Source organism: Nelumbo lutea, chromosome 5 (genome assembly GCF_056320005.1).
Source record: "Nelumbo lutea isolate HS-2025 chromosome 5, American lotus-T2T, whole genome shotgun sequence".
NCBI lineage: Eukaryota > Viridiplantae > Streptophyta > Magnoliopsida > Proteales > Nelumbonaceae > Nelumbo > Nelumbo lutea.
This window is the reverse complement of record NC_142688.1, coordinates 2,179,839-2,200,790: the sequence shown is the minus strand read 5'-3', so window position 1 is coordinate 2,200,790 and position 20,952 is coordinate 2,179,839. Positions and strand designations below refer to the sequence as shown.

The 20,952-nt window shown below is 41.4% G+C and overlaps 1 protein-coding gene across 3 annotated transcripts; it reads right to left on the bottom strand.

The window, feature by feature from the left end:
* Nucleotides 1-1,167: 1,167 nt before the first annotated feature.
* Nucleotides 1,168-16,312, bottom strand: LOC148849792 (butanoate--CoA ligase AAE1-like). Of its 3 annotated transcripts, none has more exons than XM_088946734.1 (3): nucleotides 15,848-16,241; nucleotides 2,994-3,055; nucleotides 1,168-2,805 (listed from the first exon to the last, which is right to left on the bottom strand). In XM_088946734.1, exons 1-3 carry the CDS (start codon nucleotides 16,053-16,055, stop codon nucleotides 1,333-1,335), a joined length of 1,743 nt encoding a protein of 580 aa, XP_088802860.1. In that variant the 5' UTR covers nucleotides 16,056-16,241; the 3' UTR covers nucleotides 1,168-1,332. The 3 variants fall into 3 exon arrangements, with proteins under 3 accessions (XP_088802860.1, XP_088802861.1, XP_088802859.1); XM_088946735.1 differs by lacking the exon at nucleotides 2,994-3,055 and adding an exon at nucleotides 14,726-14,858 and having other exon boundaries at nucleotides 15,875-16,013; XM_088946733.1 differs by lacking the exon at nucleotides 2,994-3,055 and having other exon boundaries at nucleotides 15,875-16,312.
* Nucleotides 16,313-20,952: the final 4,640 nt, after the last annotated feature.

Sequence of the window (20,952 nt, the reverse complement as noted above, 5' to 3'; positions counted from 1 at the left end):
TCTCTAATTATATTTTTCTCGCTTGCTCTAGATGATTGAATCATTTTACTATAAACACTACCAAACTTGAATTCTTATGTAGCACCCATTTCTAGTACCCTTCCAAACTAACTGGTCTTTAGTGACACCCAAGGTTTTTAAAACTGACTCAGATAGCAAACTGTTTAGGGTCCGGTTCTCGGGTCGAATAGTTTATTCGTTCGAACCAGACAGTTGGTCCGTTCTAACAAAAAAATAAAAAATAAAAAAATGGTCAAAATTATTGAACGGTTCGAACAATTCAATCACCTGGGTCAGCGATTTATTAACCAAATCAACATTTTTTTTTTTAACAAAAATCCAATTTTGATGAAAAACGAAACCAATCACCTGACCCGTTCCTGGTTTTTCCGGTCCGGTTTTGAAAACCATGCTGACACCTCGATTAGGTAACAGGTCTTCTCCACTCCTTCAAACAAGTTATTTACTTGATCCATATTCCACTGGCCAGCATTCTGGAATAATTGGTTAATTTTTATCTTTATTTTATTTGTATGTAAATCAGCTCTGTCATTCCGTACACCATATGATGTCATTGGCAACCATGCATCTTTAAACCTCAAAAACTTTTAGATTCTAGTGCTTTTCCCCCTAACTTGCTAATGGCCGGGTTGCCTGTGAAAGTAAAATCATTTAATTGCCAATTCGAAATTCTATGGGCTGACAACAACAAATATTAAAATGCCAAAAATAAACATTCTAAAGCACAAATAGTTCTCAAAAATGTAATTATTTTACGGCATTGTCAAGGTGAATTTGTTGAAAGAAAGTAAAAAAAAAAAAAAAAAAAAAAAAACAATAAGGCTGTGTTTGATTTGAAGAAAAAAGAAGAGAAAGGATAGAAAAGGTGAAGAAATCTTTACAAACCTTGTATGAGTTTCTCTACCTTTCCCTTCTTTTCCCTGATTTTGCTTTCAAACCAAACATAACCTAAGAGTGAAATTGGAAAAACCAAGTGAAAAGAAAAAATGATCTCATAAAAAACATAAAATAGTTTGGGGCTTTAAGAAATGTTTAACGAAAAATATTCCATGGAATGCCAATAACAGTAAAAAATGCTGGAATCCAAAGTTAAGGAGGGTGTTTGACTCTTTGTTGCAAAATAAAATTCAGGGGGGCTAATCAGAAGATTCGGAACCGCTCTTTTGCTCAAGACGAGCAAACTTTTGAAGGATCAGATCAACTCGCACAAGTCACAAGTTAGTTTCATTCTGAGTTGAATAGAAACTTGAAATAGTCAGCATCAATATAAAAAAACGACACAGAAATATCAAACTCCATAAGCTTTAGCCCTCAATTCTTGTTGGTATTCCCTTTGGTAAGGCTGCCCATGGCCTTCGCTTTTTCCCTGAGGACAGACTTTTGTGTCTTTCCCGTAGAAGTCTTCGGCAAATCCTCGAATATAACAGTTCGAGGGGCCATATAATGTGGTAGACGATCACGACAAAATTTGATAATCTCTTCGGCACTGGCGTTCTTTCCTTCCTTTAATTTCACGAAGGCACAAGGCGTGTCCCCCCAGTGATCATCGGGTCGAGCTACGACTGCAGCCTCAAGAATTGCTGGATGACTGAATAATACCGATTCAACCTCGATTGAACTTATATTCTCTCCCCCTGAAATGATAATGTCCTTTGATCGGTCCTTCAACTCTATATATCCATCAGCATGTTTTATCCCAAGATCTCCACTTCGGAACCAACCACCACTAAAAGCTTCCTCAGTAGCTTTTAAATCTTTGAAGTATCCACTCATCACAGTGTTACCTCTAAACATCACCTCCCCTATTGTTTTCCCATCCGGAGGTACACTCTTCATGGTGATGGGATCTCTTATATCAACCTCCTCCAGCCCAACATGGTATATCCCCTGGCGGGATTTGATCTTCGCCCTTTGGCTGGGAGGCAAAGAATCCCACTCGGGTTTCCAAGTGCAAACGGTCCCTGGACCATAAGTTTCTGTTAGGCCATATAGATGAGATACACCAAAACCCAGTTCTTCCATCTTGGACAGGATATGTGGATGTGGTGGTGAACCACCTGTCATAACTTCAACTTTATGTGGAAGTGGCCTCCGATCACTGGCATCTGCATTCACAATTGTGTTCAAGACAGTAGGTGCGCCACCCATATGGGTCACCTTGTGGAGAACAATACTGTCAAATATGCCCTTTGGTGATACCTTTCTAAGGCATATGTTAGTGCCACCCTGAGCAGCCACTCCCCAAATGAGGCACCAACCATTGCAGTGGAACATGGGCACGGTCCATAGGTAAACAGGCATTGGCCCCATACCATGGAGAAAAACTGTCGCAAGTGAATTAAGATAGGCACCTCTGTGGTTATAGAGCACTCCTTTGGGCCTTGACGATGTGCCCGAAGTGTAATTCAAGGTTATAGGATCCCATTCGTCCTTTGGCCGTCTAGTCTCAAAATCAGGTTTGCCAATGTCTAGGAGGCTTTCATATTCCAAGTAATCAGAAGTGAAATTCATGTTACCAACAGTCGTGGATGGGATATCAGCCTCAGGGATTACAACCAGGAGAGGTAGCTTTTGGCTTGTCTTGGAGAGAAGGTCAACTGCTATACGGGCAACTTCAAGTAATTGGTAATCTACGAAGATCATCTTGGCCTCTGAGTGCCTTAGAAGAGAAGATAACATGGCTGAATCATGCCGTGTGTTAAGTGTACAAAGAACAGCTCCAGCCATTGGAACACCAAAATGCAGCTCATATATTGCTGGGATGTTGGGGGCCAGTACAGCAACCTGTCCAAACAATTCAAAGTTAATTAGGAGATTATCCAGAAGATAACCATCAATTTAGATTATGAAACACATCTAGTAGCTCTCAAAATGGACTAAAGCTTTATTCCGATGCCATCTCCAAAGCACTAGGCAAAATACATAAACTTAAGGGTTAAAGATTAGAAGAAAAGAAAAATTCAGCTAGTAACCTTGGGGGAATTTAGCTGCACTGTCCAATAATGAGAGAGGAGATTTTTGTATGCAAGACAAACTTACTATCAATAAGGAAAACCAAAGATTCTAACATCTCAAAAGGAAGCATAAGAGATAGTAGGTAGAAGGATAATATATTGAGGGCACAGTGACATGGGTAAATACTTGGCATCTGTAAAAAGAAGGATAAATCTCTTAAACTATCCCTTACTGTTTATAAAAATTGACATTGCTGTTAAGTGCTAACAGAAAAAATAAAATGCCGAATTTGCCCTCCACTATTCCTTAAATTTCAAAATAAAATCCAATCGGTGAACAGTTGGCCATGGAAAGAGACTGACGTTCGGAGGCTCAACTTCGTTCTCTCTGCCTTACCAATCACTTCGCTACAGATCTCTCTTCTCTCGTTATTCCTCTCCTCATCTCCATTGTTGTTGCAACTGCGTTCAATATTCGAGGAACCCCCACACTGCAATAGATGTTTTACATCAGAAAGTTGGTGCCGTTGCAGTAAAAGATATTTCTTATGCATTCTGCCTCATCTTTTTTACCTCAGGTGAACATTGATAGAGGATTTGGTTTTACCAAGACAATTTCTTGAAGGTTGTGATGATACAATGTGAAAATCCAGGAACTCTTTGCCAAGTTTGGACCCGGGGCCCAAACTTCTTCAACAACCCAAAGTGGAGGCAATTTTCTACCACAACTAGAATTGCTAATAATCAAGAGAGATTAAGAGAGAGTGTTATGTTGATAGTGAGAAATGTTCTCAATAGTTCAAGTGCACTCTTCAGTATTTTGGGTTAAAGACCCTTTATGACTGTTGGGTTTGTTCCAATGGATAGGAACTACCCACAAATCTCTCTAAACAGTTGGGATTAGCCTCCACTGGGATGAGACACTTGTCCCTGGTTGTTGAGACATTTTCTCAACCAATTACTCCTCTAGTGGACCAAGTTTAAAAGTGATAAGTCAAAACAGACTTTATTTTATAATAATAATAATAATAATAATAATTGAAAAATATGTGTTGATTGTGTGTGCATGCTGGTCCACAGAGCAAATACTCCATCAATCATGTGGTTATTCCCGTTGGCCTATGGATAGTCCTACACGTCGAAGATGATATATATCGAGGGCCATAGGCCACTCGGTCCAACATCTCCCACTTGGCCGTATAGGCCCAAGATGTACTAGCTGCCCAGTAGTCCTACTGACCTCACGTGCCATTTAAAATTGCCCAACAATTAAATTGGGCTTGGTCATCGGTTTGGCAACTATTTCACATGCTGGCATGTATTCAATTCATATTCTTTTTTTACATACATCAAGAACATAATGATGTTGTAGTAGCATATGCTTTTCAATCAACCCAATCTCTAATGCAATTTCCAATGTTATTTTAATATTAACTAGCAATACCTTTAATGCATTTGAGCATATGTATTTGTTTTCATTTTCTCTTATTCCTTTTTCGTGGAGCCTTTTCCTTACATAATTTTCTTCCCTTCTTAGTTGTAGTTCTTACCAGATTAAATATTTTCAATCAAAATAATTTTATCCAAGTAGGATGTTAAGGGCCCGCAAATAGGATCTCGTCACGGGTCGGTCCACAGGGAAAACCTCCTGTTTTCCCTTTTCTTGAGAAACCTATCTTGGCGCCTTAATGGTGATTTGTTCAAGAGATCACCAACTCTCCTCTACTCTGTCTTAACTGAGAATTTCGATGCCTCTATTGAATATCATTAGCTCCTTTAAATAGGAGATTACAAGAGGATAAGAATCCCACTTTTAGGAGAACCCCCTACTCTATACTACTGAATTTAGATAAGAACACTGAACAGATAAGATGAGAACACTGAGTTAATCGTCCATTACTACTGCTATCCATTAAACTCTGAATTAATCGCCCATTACTGCTACTGTCCATCACTGTTGCTGTTAGTGGCGGTAAAAGCATCCACAACATTACTCCCCTCCTGGACTAAGAGCTTGTCCTCAAGCTCGAATTCAGGATGGGTGTCTTGAAACACAGTCAAAGGAATCCAGGATAAGTGGAATGATTTTGCCCTCCTGGATCGAGTTCCAATGAAGAGGGTTCATCCTCATCTTCCTCTTGTTCCACCAGGAGGCAGAAAAGTCTCTTGCACTTGTGCCCTGCTGAGTAAAGTTCATTACAATTAAAACATTGTCCCCTCGCCCTGCATTCCACCATCTCAGCCCTGGACAAGTGCTTAATAGGGGGTGCCACCACGCTGCTTTCCAAACTGGACGTCGATCTGGAACCGTGACTCGACTATGGTTTCTGTTCCCGACTGGCTGCAGAAGATGGGGCCATGCCGAGTGGTTTCGGGGGTGCCCATGCTGTTTGAGGCCTCCCCATACTGATACTTCTGCGGTTGAGTTGTAGCTTGCATTCAAAAGCGCGAGCCAAATTCATAATAGTAGCCAGATTGGGGGGATTTTGCATCTCCACATCCACCCTCAAAGTTTCTGCTAACCCCGCGGTGAACATGTCGACCTGCTAGTCTGGTGGTACCGATGATGCTCTTGCAAGGAGGGTCTGAAACTGACGCTGATATTCAGCCATCGTTCCCGTCTGTTTGAGGTTGATTAGCTCGCCTAATGGGTTGCTTGTTAATGGGGGCCCAAATCCGAGAAGGCAGTAGGATTTGAATTAGGTCCAACTGAGCCCGGGTTCCTCTTGCTCTAATCTATAAAACCAGGGCTACGCCTCTGCCGTCATGTGGAATCCGGCTAAGCTTACCTTGTCTCAGTCCTCTGTCCGTTGGTTGCGGAAGAACTGCTCACATCTGTACAGTCATCCCAACGGATCTCCCGCACCGTTATAGGAAGGGAACTCCAGCCTGTTGTATTTGGGAACGATCACGGCTCCCTGGGTGACGACCTGCCGCTCGCCGGACGATTCTGCCGTGTCTGAACGGCGGCCGTTTGTGGTTGCAGCCCCTTCTGGATTCCTCTCCTTGCTAGAAAAATAGAGCTCCATCATGCGCCTTAATTCTCGGACGTCTTCCTTGATCTCGTGCACCTTCGTGCTGTTTTCCACAAGCTTGTGCTCCAGTTCATGAACCCTAGCCGTCAACTGCTCAAGGTCACCCATGACGCCTTGCTCTAATACCAAATTGTTAAGGGCCTGCGAATAGGATCTCGTCACGGGCCGGTCCACGGGGAAAACCTCTTGTTTTCCCTTGTTCCTCCCTTTTCTTGAGGAACCTATCTTGGCTATGGTGATTTGTTCAAGAGATCACCAACTCTCCTCTACTCTGTCTTGACTGAGAATTTCGATGCCTCTATTGAATATCATTAGCTCCTTTAAATAGGAGATTACAAGAAGATAAGAATCCCACTTTTAACTGATCTATACTACTGAATTTAGATAAGAACGCTGAACAGATAAGACTCCCTACTAGATAAGATGAGTACACTGAATTAGATAAGATGAGAACACTGAATTAGATAAGGTGAGAACATTGAGTTAATCACCCATTAGTGCTGCTATCCATTAAACTCTGAATTAATCGCCCATTACTGCTGCTGTTAGCGGTTGTAAAAGCATACAACATAGGATTGTTGTGAAAGAGAGGAATTCTTCCCTTTAATACCTAGTAAAAGAAATTGACATTACACATTATATATTTCCTTTCAAATTTAGAAGCTAACCATAATTTGGTTTTTCTTATGTAAGAACTCCCACTATTCTTATATATATACATAATATCATGTGAGAATTCCCACTAATGAGTATAAGTTTTTATATCCATAACTCATTGTGAAAAGTGCAAGACCACTTTTTAGAAGCTCATTTTAATCCATATAATGTTTATTTTAATTTATGCATTACATATTCCTTTTTTTTTCATCCTCTAGAATTTGTATTTTTTTTAATCACTTTTGTACCATGTGTAGCCCTTGGAATCTTCTAGGAACACTTTACCCTTTTCTTGCTTCCTACCATTCCACATTTCATAGTCTTAATGGGTATTTTATTTATTATGTAAATTTCAATACTTAGGATTTTTTCAATATATTTCCCACTAAGGAGTGATTTAGCATATGATATCCTTTGTTTCATTTTCTCCTTTATTTTTCTTCATTTTTCAATTCTCTACAAATGCACTTAGTATGGCCCAATTTTCCACAATGGTAACATTGAAACCTTTTCTTGAAGTTTTTATTTGAATTCTTTCTCCATGTATTCTCTCCCTCATATTTTTCCTTGAATTTTTCATTTTGTTGAGGGACATCTTCATTTTCATTTTAGCCTTGTTATTTTTGACGTTGCCATCATTGCTTGTGATATTTTCTTTTTGTTTTCCCTCTTTGATTCAAGGGCAAATAAAGTAGGGAGGTTTTGCATATTTAGTGTTGTATCAGATAGGTTTAATGTTATCCCTACAAGTTCTCAAGATTCTGATGGCTATATAATATGGTGGATACTTGCATTTTCTTAGGCATAGGATCTTTGGTAGTAGCTAATTCCTTGGCTATACATTAATATGGTGGATACAACCATCTTACATGCATAATACTTTTCAATTAAAAGTTCTACATTAGTTTCAATCACTTTATCATATGTATCAATTATAGCTTCAACCATTGCATTTTCATTACTATCCTTATTAATTAAGGAAGAACAAGGATAGTGGGAGTGAAATAGTACACACTAAAAAAAAAAAAGTAGGAATGGGAAGCATGGGAGGATCATCAGCTGTAGTTAGTGAATTGAGCAAAATTGAGAAATTAAATGGAACTAATTTTCATATGTGGAAAAGGAGAATTAGGAGAATTTTGGAAAGAGAAGAGATAAATTACATAGTAGACATGGAAATTCCTTTATCTCCAAAAGATGAGACATCTCTGAAGACAAATAAAGAATTTGAAAAGTTTGTGAAAGATAATCAAAATGCAATATTAGCCATGTTAACTTTTATGGAACCCGATATAAAATTAATTTTTGAGGAACATATTATTTTTTATTATTTTAAACTTTAGGAGTACATTTTCTATTCTTAATTTTACAATCCTGAGGGAGTATATGTATAAATTAGGGATTGAAGTATGATATTTTATAAAGGACTAAACAATAAACGTTTCAACAATTCAAAGACTATATTGCAACTATAAGAGAATTGAGGATCATATAATAATTATTCAAATATTATGTAGTAATCAAAATATTTTTACAAAGATATATGATTTTTCAGCAATTTAATGTAGTGACCTATATACAATTCTCAAAAACCATCATCTAAGAAAGTCCATCACGCAAATTATGAAAAATAAGCAATTTAACATGGCCTATTATTTCCAAGAAGCAATAAAAGAGACAAAGAGTCGTTGGACCTCTAGTACATGGTGTCCAAAAATTAAAAAAGTTTAGTTGATATGCTAATTGTTGCTCTTGAAATTCAAATGAGATTTAATAGGATAAGATGCTATCTTGAAGAGATAAAGGTAGGCAAAAGATATGCTAGATCCCTATTAGAGACAAATCAATTCTAACATAAATAGGGAAGTCCAAAAAATTCTAATGATCTTTTTTTAGGAAATTAAATAGGAGTAAGTAGTGACTAGTGGTTAACTATCCAACAATTGAATCATTTAGGTGCTAATCTTAGAAGAACAACTTACAAAAACAATTTAGTTTCAAAATGGAAAATGGGCACAAGAGTTTTTAGGAGAGTAATATACCAAAAAACAGAGATTAAAAATATATATCAAGTGGCCCAATAAATCACTCTAGCAAATAGATATGAGATATCTCCATTTTTATTTCGTAAGTTTTGATCACTAAAATCCAGGAATATTATGAGAAAGAAGTTTCATTACTCCAATGTTAATCAAATACTAATGCAGCAGTTCAATGAAAAAGAGATGCAAATCCAAAATTTTCTCATTTGAAACTTTAATCAAGTAGTATCATTTTCTTTTTTGAACTTCAACATGATATTAATTCTTGCAATTCCTTTTTTTTTTCTTTTAGCCGACAATTTGAACAAAACTAAATAACAAAAGGGTAGATTTAATAATAGGAATTTAGAACCCAAAAATGTTCAAATGCCTATAATGATCATAAAAGTTAATAAAACATGCCACTATAATTTGGAGAATAATTTCCCAAAATAAGAAGAGATTTAAATAATTCACTAAATCATCAGTTTTATAAATGGCTATTTGTGGCTTATCAACAATCCAGCAACTAAAAGGTAGGATTCACATGCAACTTTTTTTTTTTTTAGTAATCTAAAGGAAATTTATTTTCCAATCGTGAATCAAATGGGTAACAAAGGATAATTTAATTTGAGGAGAATAATTAGAAAGGATAAAATAAATGGAAAGACTAAACACTCCCAATCCCTGAGTAATCAAAGTTTTTGCTATTAGTTTAGAAAGACAAAAGGAAACCAAAAACCTTGCCTTTTGTGTAGGAAATAAAATGGGACATTAAATAGGATATTTAAATAGCAAGTAATTACTGATTAATATCCTATTCAACCGATTCACTTAGAAGAAAATTTTAATAGCCTTAAAGGTTATTCAGAATAAACAAAAAATTTAGGAGGAAAGATAATCACGTGCCACTTTATTTGAGATAGTGGTTTCCCTAAAAAATAAAAGGAAATTAAACAACCACTAAATTACTCCAAAAACAACTATTTAATGGCTTATCAAAATCCTATTCTCAATCACTAAAAAAAGTAGGATTAATATGCAACAAATTTTTATAACCAAAAGAAAGTTATAATTTTCAATGTGAGTCAAATAGATAACAACTTGGAGAAAAAAAAAATCTCACAAAGTTTTGGCCGACTCAAGAATTTTCTCTTTTTTTTTAATTCCCAATTTATTACTTTGGAAAATCAAAAAAAGAAAAAGAAAACCTCTAAGGCTTTTGTGTAGAAGACACCATAGGAGATTAAACGGCGACAAGTAGTTAGAGGCCCAGTAAATCAAGTCGTTCTTTTGAATGTAACCATTTTAGAGGTTGCTCAAGAACAATCCAAATTCAAATGGATAGATGATCACACACTACTTTATCTTTGAAAGTGATTTTACTAAAATAAAAGGAAAACACAATAGCCTCTAAAATTAATCTCATAAATACCTATTTAGTAACTTATCAAAAACCAAATCTGAATCATCGAAAGATTATGATTGCTTCAAAAGAATGATTTTTGTAACTACAAAAGAAGACAAATTTAAAGGTATGCAATGCATACAACTCAATCAAAGTACGAAATTTCGATACTATTATAATGCTTTGGCCTATTAAAATTAAAAGAATATTTGATGTTTAAACAAACATAAACCCAAAGATTTTCATATTCAAATCATGGAAATAATATTTTAATGAGAATGATTTGGCCAAAGTACATGAGCAACAACCCAATCACAAATTTCGAAAAAAAGAATAAAAAAAAATTGGGAGTGGAACGATCACACCTGGTTTGGAAAGAAAATGACAGAAAATTCTTTTCTACAGATCCAGTGGCTCTATGTTTCCTCTCCACCATGCCAAATGAGCTTTGAAGTTGGCTCTGATACCATTGAAGGTTGTGATGATACAATGTGAAAATCCAGGAACTCTTGCCAAGTTTGGACACGGGGCCCAAACTTCTTCAACAGCCCAAAGTGGAGGCAAATTTCTACCACAACTAGAATTGCTAATAATGAAGAGAGATTAAGAGAGAGTGTTATGTTGAGAGTGAAAAATGTTCTCAATAGTTCAAGTGCACTCAATATTTTGGGTTCTATTTATAGACCCTTTTATGAATGTTGGGTTTGTTCCAATGGATAGGAACTACCCAAAATTGGGAGTGGAACGATCACACCTGGTTTGGAAAGAAAACGACAGAAATTTCTTTTCTACAGATCCAGTGGCTCTATGTATCCTCTCCACCATGCCAAATGAGCTTTGAAGTTGGCTCTGATACCATTGAAGGTTGTGATGATACAATGTGAAAATCCAGGAACTCTTGCCAAGTTTGGACACGGGGCCCAAACTTCTTCAACAGCCCAAAGTGGAGGCAATTTTCTACCACAACTAGAATTGCTAATAATCAAGAGAGATTAAAAGAGAGTGTTATGTTGAGAGTGAAAAATGTTCTTAATAGTTCAAGTGCACTCAATATTTTGGGTTCTATTTATAGACCCTTTTATGACTGTTGGGTTTGTTCCAATGGATAGGAACCACCCACAAATCTCTCTAAACAGTTGGGATTAGCCTCCACTAGGATGAGACACTTGTCCCTGGTTGTTGAGACATTTTCTCAACCAATTACTCCTCTAGTGGACCAAGTTTAAAAGTGATAAGTCAAAACAGACTTTATTTTATAATAATAATAATAATAATAATAATTGAAAAATATGTGTTGATTGTGTGTGCATGCTGGTCCACATAAAGCAAATACTCCATTGATTGTGTGGTTATTCCCGTTGGCCTACGGATAGTCCTACACGTCGAGGATGATATATATCGAGGGCCATAGGCCACTCGGTCCAACATTTCTATTGGTGGGTGTTGCTTGGAAGGTAGAGGCGTGTAGATATGTCCATTTCTAGTGAGCGGAACAAAACAGGGATTGAGAGATGGGGAAACAAAACAGGGATCGAGAGATGGGGAAACAAAACAGGGCCGACTCTGATCCGACGACCTCCACTTAGCAGTGAAGAGAACTCTCTGGTGGCTCCATTAAGGGCCATCTGACAGGGACAGTCAAATAAGTAATACAGTCTTTCAACTTCTTCAACAAGCATGGATACTGCAGCTTTGACCACTGCAATCGATCTTTCGGAAAACCTTCATGAGGAACAACCCTCCACAATGTTTCTTCCCTCCCAGACGGATCATTTGCACTTTTCGTTGTTGTGTCATCAAGATCTTGTGTGTTGGCAACCTGAAAAATTGTATTCCTCCTTTACTGGGTTTATGTGAACGATGATCAAAACAAATTTAGCCATAAGAATAGAACATGGCACTAGCAGACAGAAGAAAGAGAGAGAGGTAACGATGCAAATTGGGTAAATGAGGTGTAAGTGATGAGGGCAGATTTGGCCCTCCATTGACATCATGACACATGGCATATCAGAACAGCTGGACTGCATCCCAGCATCACCTAGGTGACAACTTGCCTTAGCCAAAATGGGGTCCCAGCTGGCGACCTGCCTCTGTTGCCGACCTGGTGACCTACTTCTGTTGCCGACTTGGTGACCTGCCTCTACTGCCGACCTACTTCTGCCACCGACCTAGAGACCTATCTCTGCCGCCGACTTGGCGATCTACTTCTATCGCCGACGTGGCGACCTACCTCTGTCACTGACATGACGACCTGCCTCTGTCGCCGACTTGGCAACCTGGTGATCTACCTCTGTCGCCCACCTAGCAACCTACCTTTCTAGAAGCTTGCCAGTTGCCTCCGAACCTTTCGGGATCACACCACGTAACCGTAGGCCTTATCCTCATCCCGCCCGAATCGGAGGAAAATGGTAAGCCTTATTAACTGGCACATTATCCTCCTTCCAAAGCGGAATGGACCTCTATGTCGTGGGTCAAGGATTCCAGGAGCGTTTCGCAAGACCCACGACAACCCAACTATATAAGGGTATCAGCCCCTAAGACCCAAGTAGATGTGCAATTTTTGAATCACTAACTTAAGCATCAGAGTGCCCACCCCGGGCACTCTAACACTGTTTCCTTGCAGGTCGCATCAGAGCCACCTCTCCAACTTGTCACCATTCAGCTAGGCATCAAGGCCACCTCTCCAGCTCGTCACCATTCAACTAGGCACCAGAGCCACCTCTCCAACTCGTCACCATTTAGCTAGGCATCAGAGCCACCTCTTCAGCCCGTCACCGTTCAGTTAGGCATCAGAGCCAGCTCTCCAGCTTGTCACCATTCAATTAGGCATCAAAGCCACCTCTCCAGCTCATCACCATTTAGCTAGGCATCAGAGCCACCTCTTCAGCTTGTCACCATTTAGCTAGGCATTAGAGCCACCTCTCCAGCTCGTCACCACTCAGTTAGGCATCAAAAGCCACCTCTTCAGCTTGTCACAATTCAGCTAGGCATCAGAGCCACCTCTCCAGCTCGTCACCATTCAGCTAGGCGTCTAAGCCACCTTCCAGGTAGGGATTATTCAACCAGGCATTTGAGTCACTAGCTAGCCGGGAGCTGCCAAAATGCGCATCATCAAGAAGCATTTTCTGACCTCAGTAGTAGTGTCAGCGTCTACGTTTGTCTCCGTGAGCGCCTTCTCGCTCTCATCGCTACTCAAGTCCAAACCCAAGCTGAAGAACGTTGGAAATCTGATTCACATCCACCGCCGTTGATCTTTCCCCACTCCATCTCTCCTTACGTTTGCCGCCACTCGGACGATTCCTCCCGGCACCACAATCACTTCGATCAACAATTTTACAGTACTCATAAAGTGGGTCCCACCTCAAACACCGCCGCGCATGGTCGTAAGAAGAAATACAGCAAGTTCTCTCTGCTCACCTCCCTTTTCACCTCCAGATCAAAAGACCATAGCCACGAAGCCAACGATGAACATCAATCTAGAGTTTCAATTTCCTCCTCCTCATCCTCTCCGATCTCATCCTCCTGGTTCTCCTTTACTGCTACTGCTGCTACTAAAACCACCACCACCACATGCAGTTGTCGGCCATGCCAGGTGACGGGTCGAGGAATGTCACCGTCAAAGGGCATAAATGAAGGCAAAAACTACGAAGACTGCGAAGTTTCTCCTTCGACAAGTTGGTACTCATCGGATGCCTCCCAAAGTCGGTGGAAACACCTGATGACAGCGCTACCAGTTCGACGGAGAGAAACTCCATCGCACAACCAAAAGTTTTGGGATTAGCGTTCTGTTTGAGCCCAATGGAGGTTTTGAAATGACAAGAGGGTGGCTTGAACATCATTTTTCTGCCACCATTTTGATGACGAGAGAGAGACTAGAGGGGGAGGGGGAGGTCTGAGAACTTCAACGACCAAAGAAGGTTTTGCTGGTGTTGAGATGAACAGGATGAGGGTAATATTGAGTTTTAAAAAAAAATTAATAAGTTACATGGGGTCGAGCATTAACGTATGTTAACGGTAGTGGTATAGCTAGTCAATTGTCAGAAACAGTAGGGGTAGCATTAGACAATAGATAAACAGTAAGGGTATACTTAGTCAATTAAACAAACATTAGGGGTAGTTTAAGAGATTTACCTTAAAAAGAATCTGTTTGGTTTAGCTCATTTTAGATTGGTTGGTCAATGTGAATGTCACAAGCATGCTTCTCATTCGTTGTTAACAGACGATCTTTTCTTCTTTTACTTGCATTCGATTTTTCCATTCTCTCTGTTGTCTCCACTGTGAACAACATTACAAAATATATTGTTTCCAACAGTACCTTCTGGATGCTGCTGTAGCAACTGTAGTCCCATCTAATCCTTCTATATAATCTATAACAGCACAGCTTTGACAGTTGAGTTGGCATAGCTAGATCATTGCAATTGATTCTCCAAGGTAAGAAGCCTATTAATTTCCTAATGTGGGACATGTTCAAATTAACAAAGCTGAACTGATCTTACATTTCTAGCAATTGTTTGCTTGTTTTGAACCTCCAGGGCCCTCTTGTGTAACTGCCAATACATTTGATGGACACTAAAGACAAATGCATTGACAAGAGTATAAATGAGGCCAAGATTTAAATACAAGACAAACCTCTGTTTTTCCGAATTGTTTTTCTCCCATAAACAGGATAAGCTCAGCCAATCCTAAAACAGTGTGCCAACCACTCCAATTTCCAAGGAATTGGATATGGAACTGTGATGCTTTATCCCTATTGCATTGTTATCTGATGCACATTAGCAAAATTTATCATCCTTCTACAGGAAGAACAAACCTAGAGTCTAATCAAATGATGTTAAGCCATCTAAATAAAACACATTTTACACTAGGAGCTCAAAAGGAATCTGGGAAATGAACAACCAAAACTCAATAATTATGAAAGGAACAACTTTTGCATATGCTGAGTGACCGATTTCTTAGCAACCTTCTGGTTATGATGAAGCTATTTATAAATAGCCAAGTATTCAATTAAAATCTGCGTTTAAGTTAAGAGAGATTCGTTAAAGACTAACAAATGAAATACAAACTGAAACATCGAACAGGACGAGCAAGAAAAGTATTCAATGAAATACAAACTTTGTATGCTGATTCACCTAAGAATTTTCTGGTTCCAATGAAGCTATTTATGAGTAGCTAAGTATTCAATTAAATCTGCGTTTAAGTTCATAGAGATTCGTCAAAGACTAACAAATGAAATAGAAACTGAAACATCAAACAGGATGAGCAAGAAAAGTATTCAATGAAATACAAACTTTGCATGCTGATTCACCGATTTCTTTAACAGTTTTCTGGTTCTGGTGAAGCTATTTATAAGTAGCTAAGAGTTCAATTAAAATCTTCCTTCAAGTTAATAGAGATTTATCAAAGACTAACAAATGAAATACAAACAGAAACATCAAGCAGGATGATCAAGAAAAGGGGATTTAATCAGACAGAATATTTTAAGACTACAAGAAGAAAAACCAGACAACAATGAACAAAGGGGGAACGGGAAACATAGTCAATAAAACACACTGCATGCAAAACAAACTAAAGTTCAAAAGTATCCTACTTAATAAAAAAAATAAGAGTCAATCGTATAGTTAAAATGAAACCCAAGAAAGAAAAACAGAACTAAACAACAACCCAGAAGATAAAATCAGGGAAATAGTTCAAGTAATTCATCGCAGAATAAAAAGATGCAAAAACAAAGAGAAGCCCAGAAGACAAGGATACAAGAAACGAACAAAAGCTTTAACTTACGACGTCCCCTCGGGAAATCCCCTTCTGGGTCAGAGCAGAAGCAAGGCTGACACATCGTTCTAGCGTTTTTCTCCATGTAAACCGGACACCCCCATAAACAACAGATGTTCTCTCTCCATAAACACGTGCTGATCGCTCTAAGAAGCTTATAGGAGAAAGAGGAACGTAGTTCGCTGAGCATCGAAAAAGGCCCTCTGTTAATTTCTCGAAGTCTGATTCAACTTTCTTGGAGAAATGTAGTAATTGAGATGTTTGAGCGAAATATGAATACGTTCTGAGAACGGAGCGAATTCGACGCGAAAATGATTTTGAAAGTAAATTCATTTAGAGTTTCTTGCTTACAATTGTATCTTGATGTTCTTTGACATACTTGTGCAAGTAAATATAGTGGATATATTTCTCCTGATTTATATTTGCACTTCAGATAAACCTCTGGACTCACGGTTTTTTAGCTAAACGCTGCATTGCATTTATTTGCAATGCCAAAACTTTTTTACATCATGGTAAATGCAAAAATGTACTTAGGACGACTTCAAAGTGCAAACTTCTTTCGGCTACGCGTTAATGTTTGTATTTGATGAAAGAAGATTTGGCCCGACCTGAGAGTTACGCAACACGTGGCAAAGGCAACAGATCGGCACAAAAATACATCTAAGGCGCGAGCACCAAGGGGAGAAACCGGTGGACCGAACTCCCCTATCAGCGCTCCGAACTCCTTATTAGGAGCCCAAACTCTCCCTTCGGCCCCAAACCAGACAGTAACCCGAACTAGCCTGCATGTAACAATTTGGGACACACCTCGCCGAACTGGCCTGCCTTATAGTAGTTCGGGACACACCTCGCCGAACTGGCCTACCTTATAGCAGTTCGGGACACACCTCGTTGAACTGGCCTGCCTTATAGCAATTCAGGACATACCTCCGAACTCAAGACTTCTCCTCGCTCACCACTCCACCACATCGCCCCCAGGACGCCAAAACCAAACAAACCGTACCATGCCTGACACCGAGGAAGTCCGTACCCAAGGGCGGCGCACCTGACTGACTTGGGATCTAACGCTTGACGGCCGCGCTCCAAACGGCCATGCTCCTGACACTGCCATCTCTAGTTAAAGAGACGACTTCGACAAAGAACAGTGGCGGTTCTGTCCCAACATAAAGGATGACACCCGAACTGACAGAAGCAAGGGTAATCATACCCGACCTAACAAGGGCTTTGGAGTGGGTGCGCAAAGTGGTTATAAAAGGCCCCCTACCCCCAACAACAAGGTATGTGAACTTTGCGCCATCTGGTCTTTACTTTGCCTTTGAGAGAATACTAACTTGAGCTTCGGAGTTATCTCACCGGGTTCCCCCCAGAGTTCCCTCATCTTCTCCATTTCAGGCTCCCCATCGCTCCAGTCAGAGGTGAAATCGCTGACAGCTAAGACCGGTCGGATTGCACTCCATCAATTGGCGCCGTCAGTGGGAATGCTTCTAAAAGCCTCCCTCTAAATCTCTCTTACCTACCTATCTTTCAAAAACTCCAACACCCACGGCCTCCTCCAATAGTGTCGGATGTGGAACAGAAATGGCCACCACCAAAGAGCAACTCCATGTTCCCATGGTGTGCATTGGGCAGTTCACCATCCCTCTTTCAGTGGATGGGATCCCCAGTTTGAATGTGCCACAAGCAGTGGCACCCCTGAACCCTCCTTCGTTGAACATCCCTCTTCCACTCCCTATTGAAACAAACTTCGCTAAACCAACTGCTATCCCACTGGCAACCCGCCAGAACCAGCTGGACGATTTAATGCAATGCATGCAGGCAATGCAAGTCCAAATGCAACAATTCCAATAGCACCAATTCCAGCAACACCAGGTACTGCACCACCTCTCCCAGCACCATTACCAGCAGTAGTTCCCTCAACTACACCTAAACCAGTCACTTCTCCCCCCGACACCCCGTTTCGAAGCCGGTTAAGGCCTCCCCTCAAGGTGGGTGACCTCACCGAGGAGAAGCTTCCCAACCCCAGAACCCCCCAATAGCCAGACCTCATCCCCAGGCCGAAAGCAAAGAAAAATCACCCCCGCCTTGCAGCTCGCAGGTGGGTCAGGAACCTCGCCCACAAAGTCACCTTGGCGCTCCAAGCCCGAGTTCCCACTCACGGAGAACCAGTTCAGCGCCCTAGCAGCAGGCCAGCATTCCGAGCCCATCGAGCTCGACAACACGGAGGCCAGTAGCGCCAGCACCAGACCCGCTCAAAGAAGGCGCCGGCGAAGAAGCCGAACTGCTACCCGTGTCCTACCCGAGCTTAGAGGCAAGGAAGAGACGAGCTCGAATGAGGTAAAAACCGTCCCAATTCTCTCAGTTCCTTCCCCCCTTTCATCAGAACTTCTGGCAATCCCCTTGCCTAGAGACTTCAAACTTCAATCTCTGGACAAGTATGATGGGTCCTTTGACCCCAACGACCACGTTGACACATTCCAGTCACAAATGCACCTCACTAGGGCCAGCGAGTCATGCATGTGTGTGGCCTTCACCACCACCTTCAGGGGGGTGGCCCGCACCTAGTACCGGAACCTAGTTTTCGGGTCAATAAGAAGTTGGGCCCAGTTCGTGCAGATCTTCACCGCCCACTTTGTTACCAGCAAGCGGTGCCCCAGAACCGGGAAAGTATCTTTAGGGTAATCCAAAGAGAAGGAGAACCCATCCGGAGCTACATCAAGCGGTTCAATGAAGCATGCTTGTAGATCCCTCGGTTAGACCCCGCAGTACAGCTCGCAGCGGCCAAAAGAGGGGTAACACACAAAGAATTCAAATGGCACATGGTGGCCAACCAGCCAGCAATTGTGGCCGACTTCCTCAAGCTTGCGGACAAGTTTATGAGAACAGAGGAAGAGATCAACCAAAGAACCGAAGGCGGGGTTGAAAAAAGAAAAAGAGAAGGCGAGCCCTCCAACCCAGGGGACAGAAGAAGCCAAACCTGAGAGGCGAAGCCAAGCCAGCCGTCCCGAGCTCCCTTAGCAGTTCGAACGGATTACACGCCGTTGAACACAAGGCGGACCGAGATCTTGATGACGATCAAGGACGCCCCCTACATAAAGTGGCCACCTCGCCTAAAAAGCAACCCAAACGAAAGGAACAAAAATCTATACTGTAGTTTTCATAAAGATCACGGTCATAGTACCGAGCAATGTAATAATCTTCGGGATGAGATAGAGGGACTCATCCGTCGCAGGTACTTGAGAAATTTTGTACATAATGACAATAGTAATAAAGCAGGTCAGCAAGGGGAACACGGAAAGGATGCCCCCGAGTCGAGCAGCAGACCAGCCGAAGCCTTGCAGCGACCTCCCCCAGAAGAGAAGCTAGTTCGGGGAACCATCCACTTAATAGTAGGCAGTTCGGTGGTAGCAGGTTGCACTTCGGCAGCAACACGGATGTTAGTTCGCGAGGCGGCCCGAGAGGAGCAGAACCCTCCAAAGAGGCCAAAGACAGAAGAACCGATCTTTTTCACAGAAGACGACGCGCGAGGTGTTCATTATCCCCACGACGACGCGCTCGTCATAAAACTAAGGATCAGTGACTTCGAAGTCCGGCGCATACTTGTGGACTCAGGCAGTTTGGCGGACATCCTCTTCAAATCGGCATTCGACCAATTACAGTTGCAGAAAAGCGAGTTGAAGCCCACGCACACTCCTTTGGTGGGCTTCAGCGGAGAGGAAGTCAAGCCCCTTGGGAAGATAACAGTACCTGTGGAAGTCGGCACATGGCCGTGTGCGGTAAGACTCAACCACGATTTCCTTCCCCATACAATGCCATAATAGGGCGACCAATTACGCATATACTGCGTGCAGTGGTCTCCACCTATTATCTGGCAATGAAGTTCCCCACGGACTTCGGAGTAGGGGTAGCACGGGGCGACCGACTCGAGTCCCGCAAATGCTATGTTGCCGCCCTAAAGAAAAAAACCAAGGCAGCCGACGACCTCGAACTGGAGTGGCCTATGGAGCAGGGCAAGGAACGAGCTTTGCCCACTGAGGAAACAGTCGCAGTCCCAACCTCGACTACAGATCTGGCACAAACGCTACAGATTGGTGCTTCCGTTAAGGAGCCTCTACGAACCGAACTGGTGAGTTTCTTACTTCAAAATTTAGATATTTTTGCATGGTCTGCGGCGGATATGCTCGGTATTGACCCTGGCCTTATAACTCACAAACTTAACACTGACCATGTAGTCAGACCCATTAGACAGAAGAAACGCAACTTAGCCCCGGAGCGTTGGAGGGCGGTCGACGACGAAGTCAAAAATCTCCTTGCAGCGGACTTCATAAGGGAAGTTCATTACCCGAGCCGGGTAACCAACCCAATGCTAGTGAAAAAAGCTAACGGCAAGTGGCGCATGTGCGTCGACTTCACCGACCTGAACCGAGCTTGCCCAAAAGACTGCTTCTCCCTGCCCCGAATTGACCGCCTAGTGGACACGACCTTGGGACTTGAACTGCTAAGCTTCCTGGATGCCTATTCAGGCTACAACCAGATCAAGATGGACCAGTCTGACGAGGAAAAAACCAGCTTCATAACCGAGTTCGGCCTGTACTGTTACAAGGTCATGCCCTTCAGACTAAAGAATGCTGGGGCGACCTTCCATAGACTTGTAAATAAGCTTTTTCGGCCCTTAATCGGCACAAAAATAGAATGTTATATAGACGACATGGTCGTCAAAACACAATTCTCGCAGGAATTAATAAAAGACTTGGATTCTGTCTTCCAAATTTTGCGTCAATATAGAATGATACTAAACCCAAACAAGTGTGTCTTCGGTGTCACCTCGAGTAAGTTTCTAGGGTACATTGTCAACCGACGCGGAATTGAGGACAACCCGGACAAAATAAAGGCCATCCTTGATATGAGACCATCCCGGAAAGTAAAAGAAGTTCAGAGGCTAAACGGCCGCATAGCCGCTCTGAGCCGCTTCATGTCCAAATCAGCAGACCGCTGCCTGCCTTTCTTTAAGGCAATCAAAGGCAAAGGGTTCGAATGGACCCGAGATTGCCAGCTCGCGTTCGACGAGCTAAAAACCTACCTCGCCACTG

Excerpts from the sequence above, each read along its gene's own strand:
- LOC148849792 (XM_088946733.1), bottom strand. The coding sequence starts at position 16,198 with ATGAATTTACTTTCAAAATCATTTTCGCGTCGAATTCGCTCCGTTCTC. Across the intron at positions 2,806-15,874 it reads GGATTTCCCGAGGGGACGTC|GTTGCTGTACTGGCCCCCAA; the intron begins GTAAGTTAAAGC and ends TTGTTTGGACAG.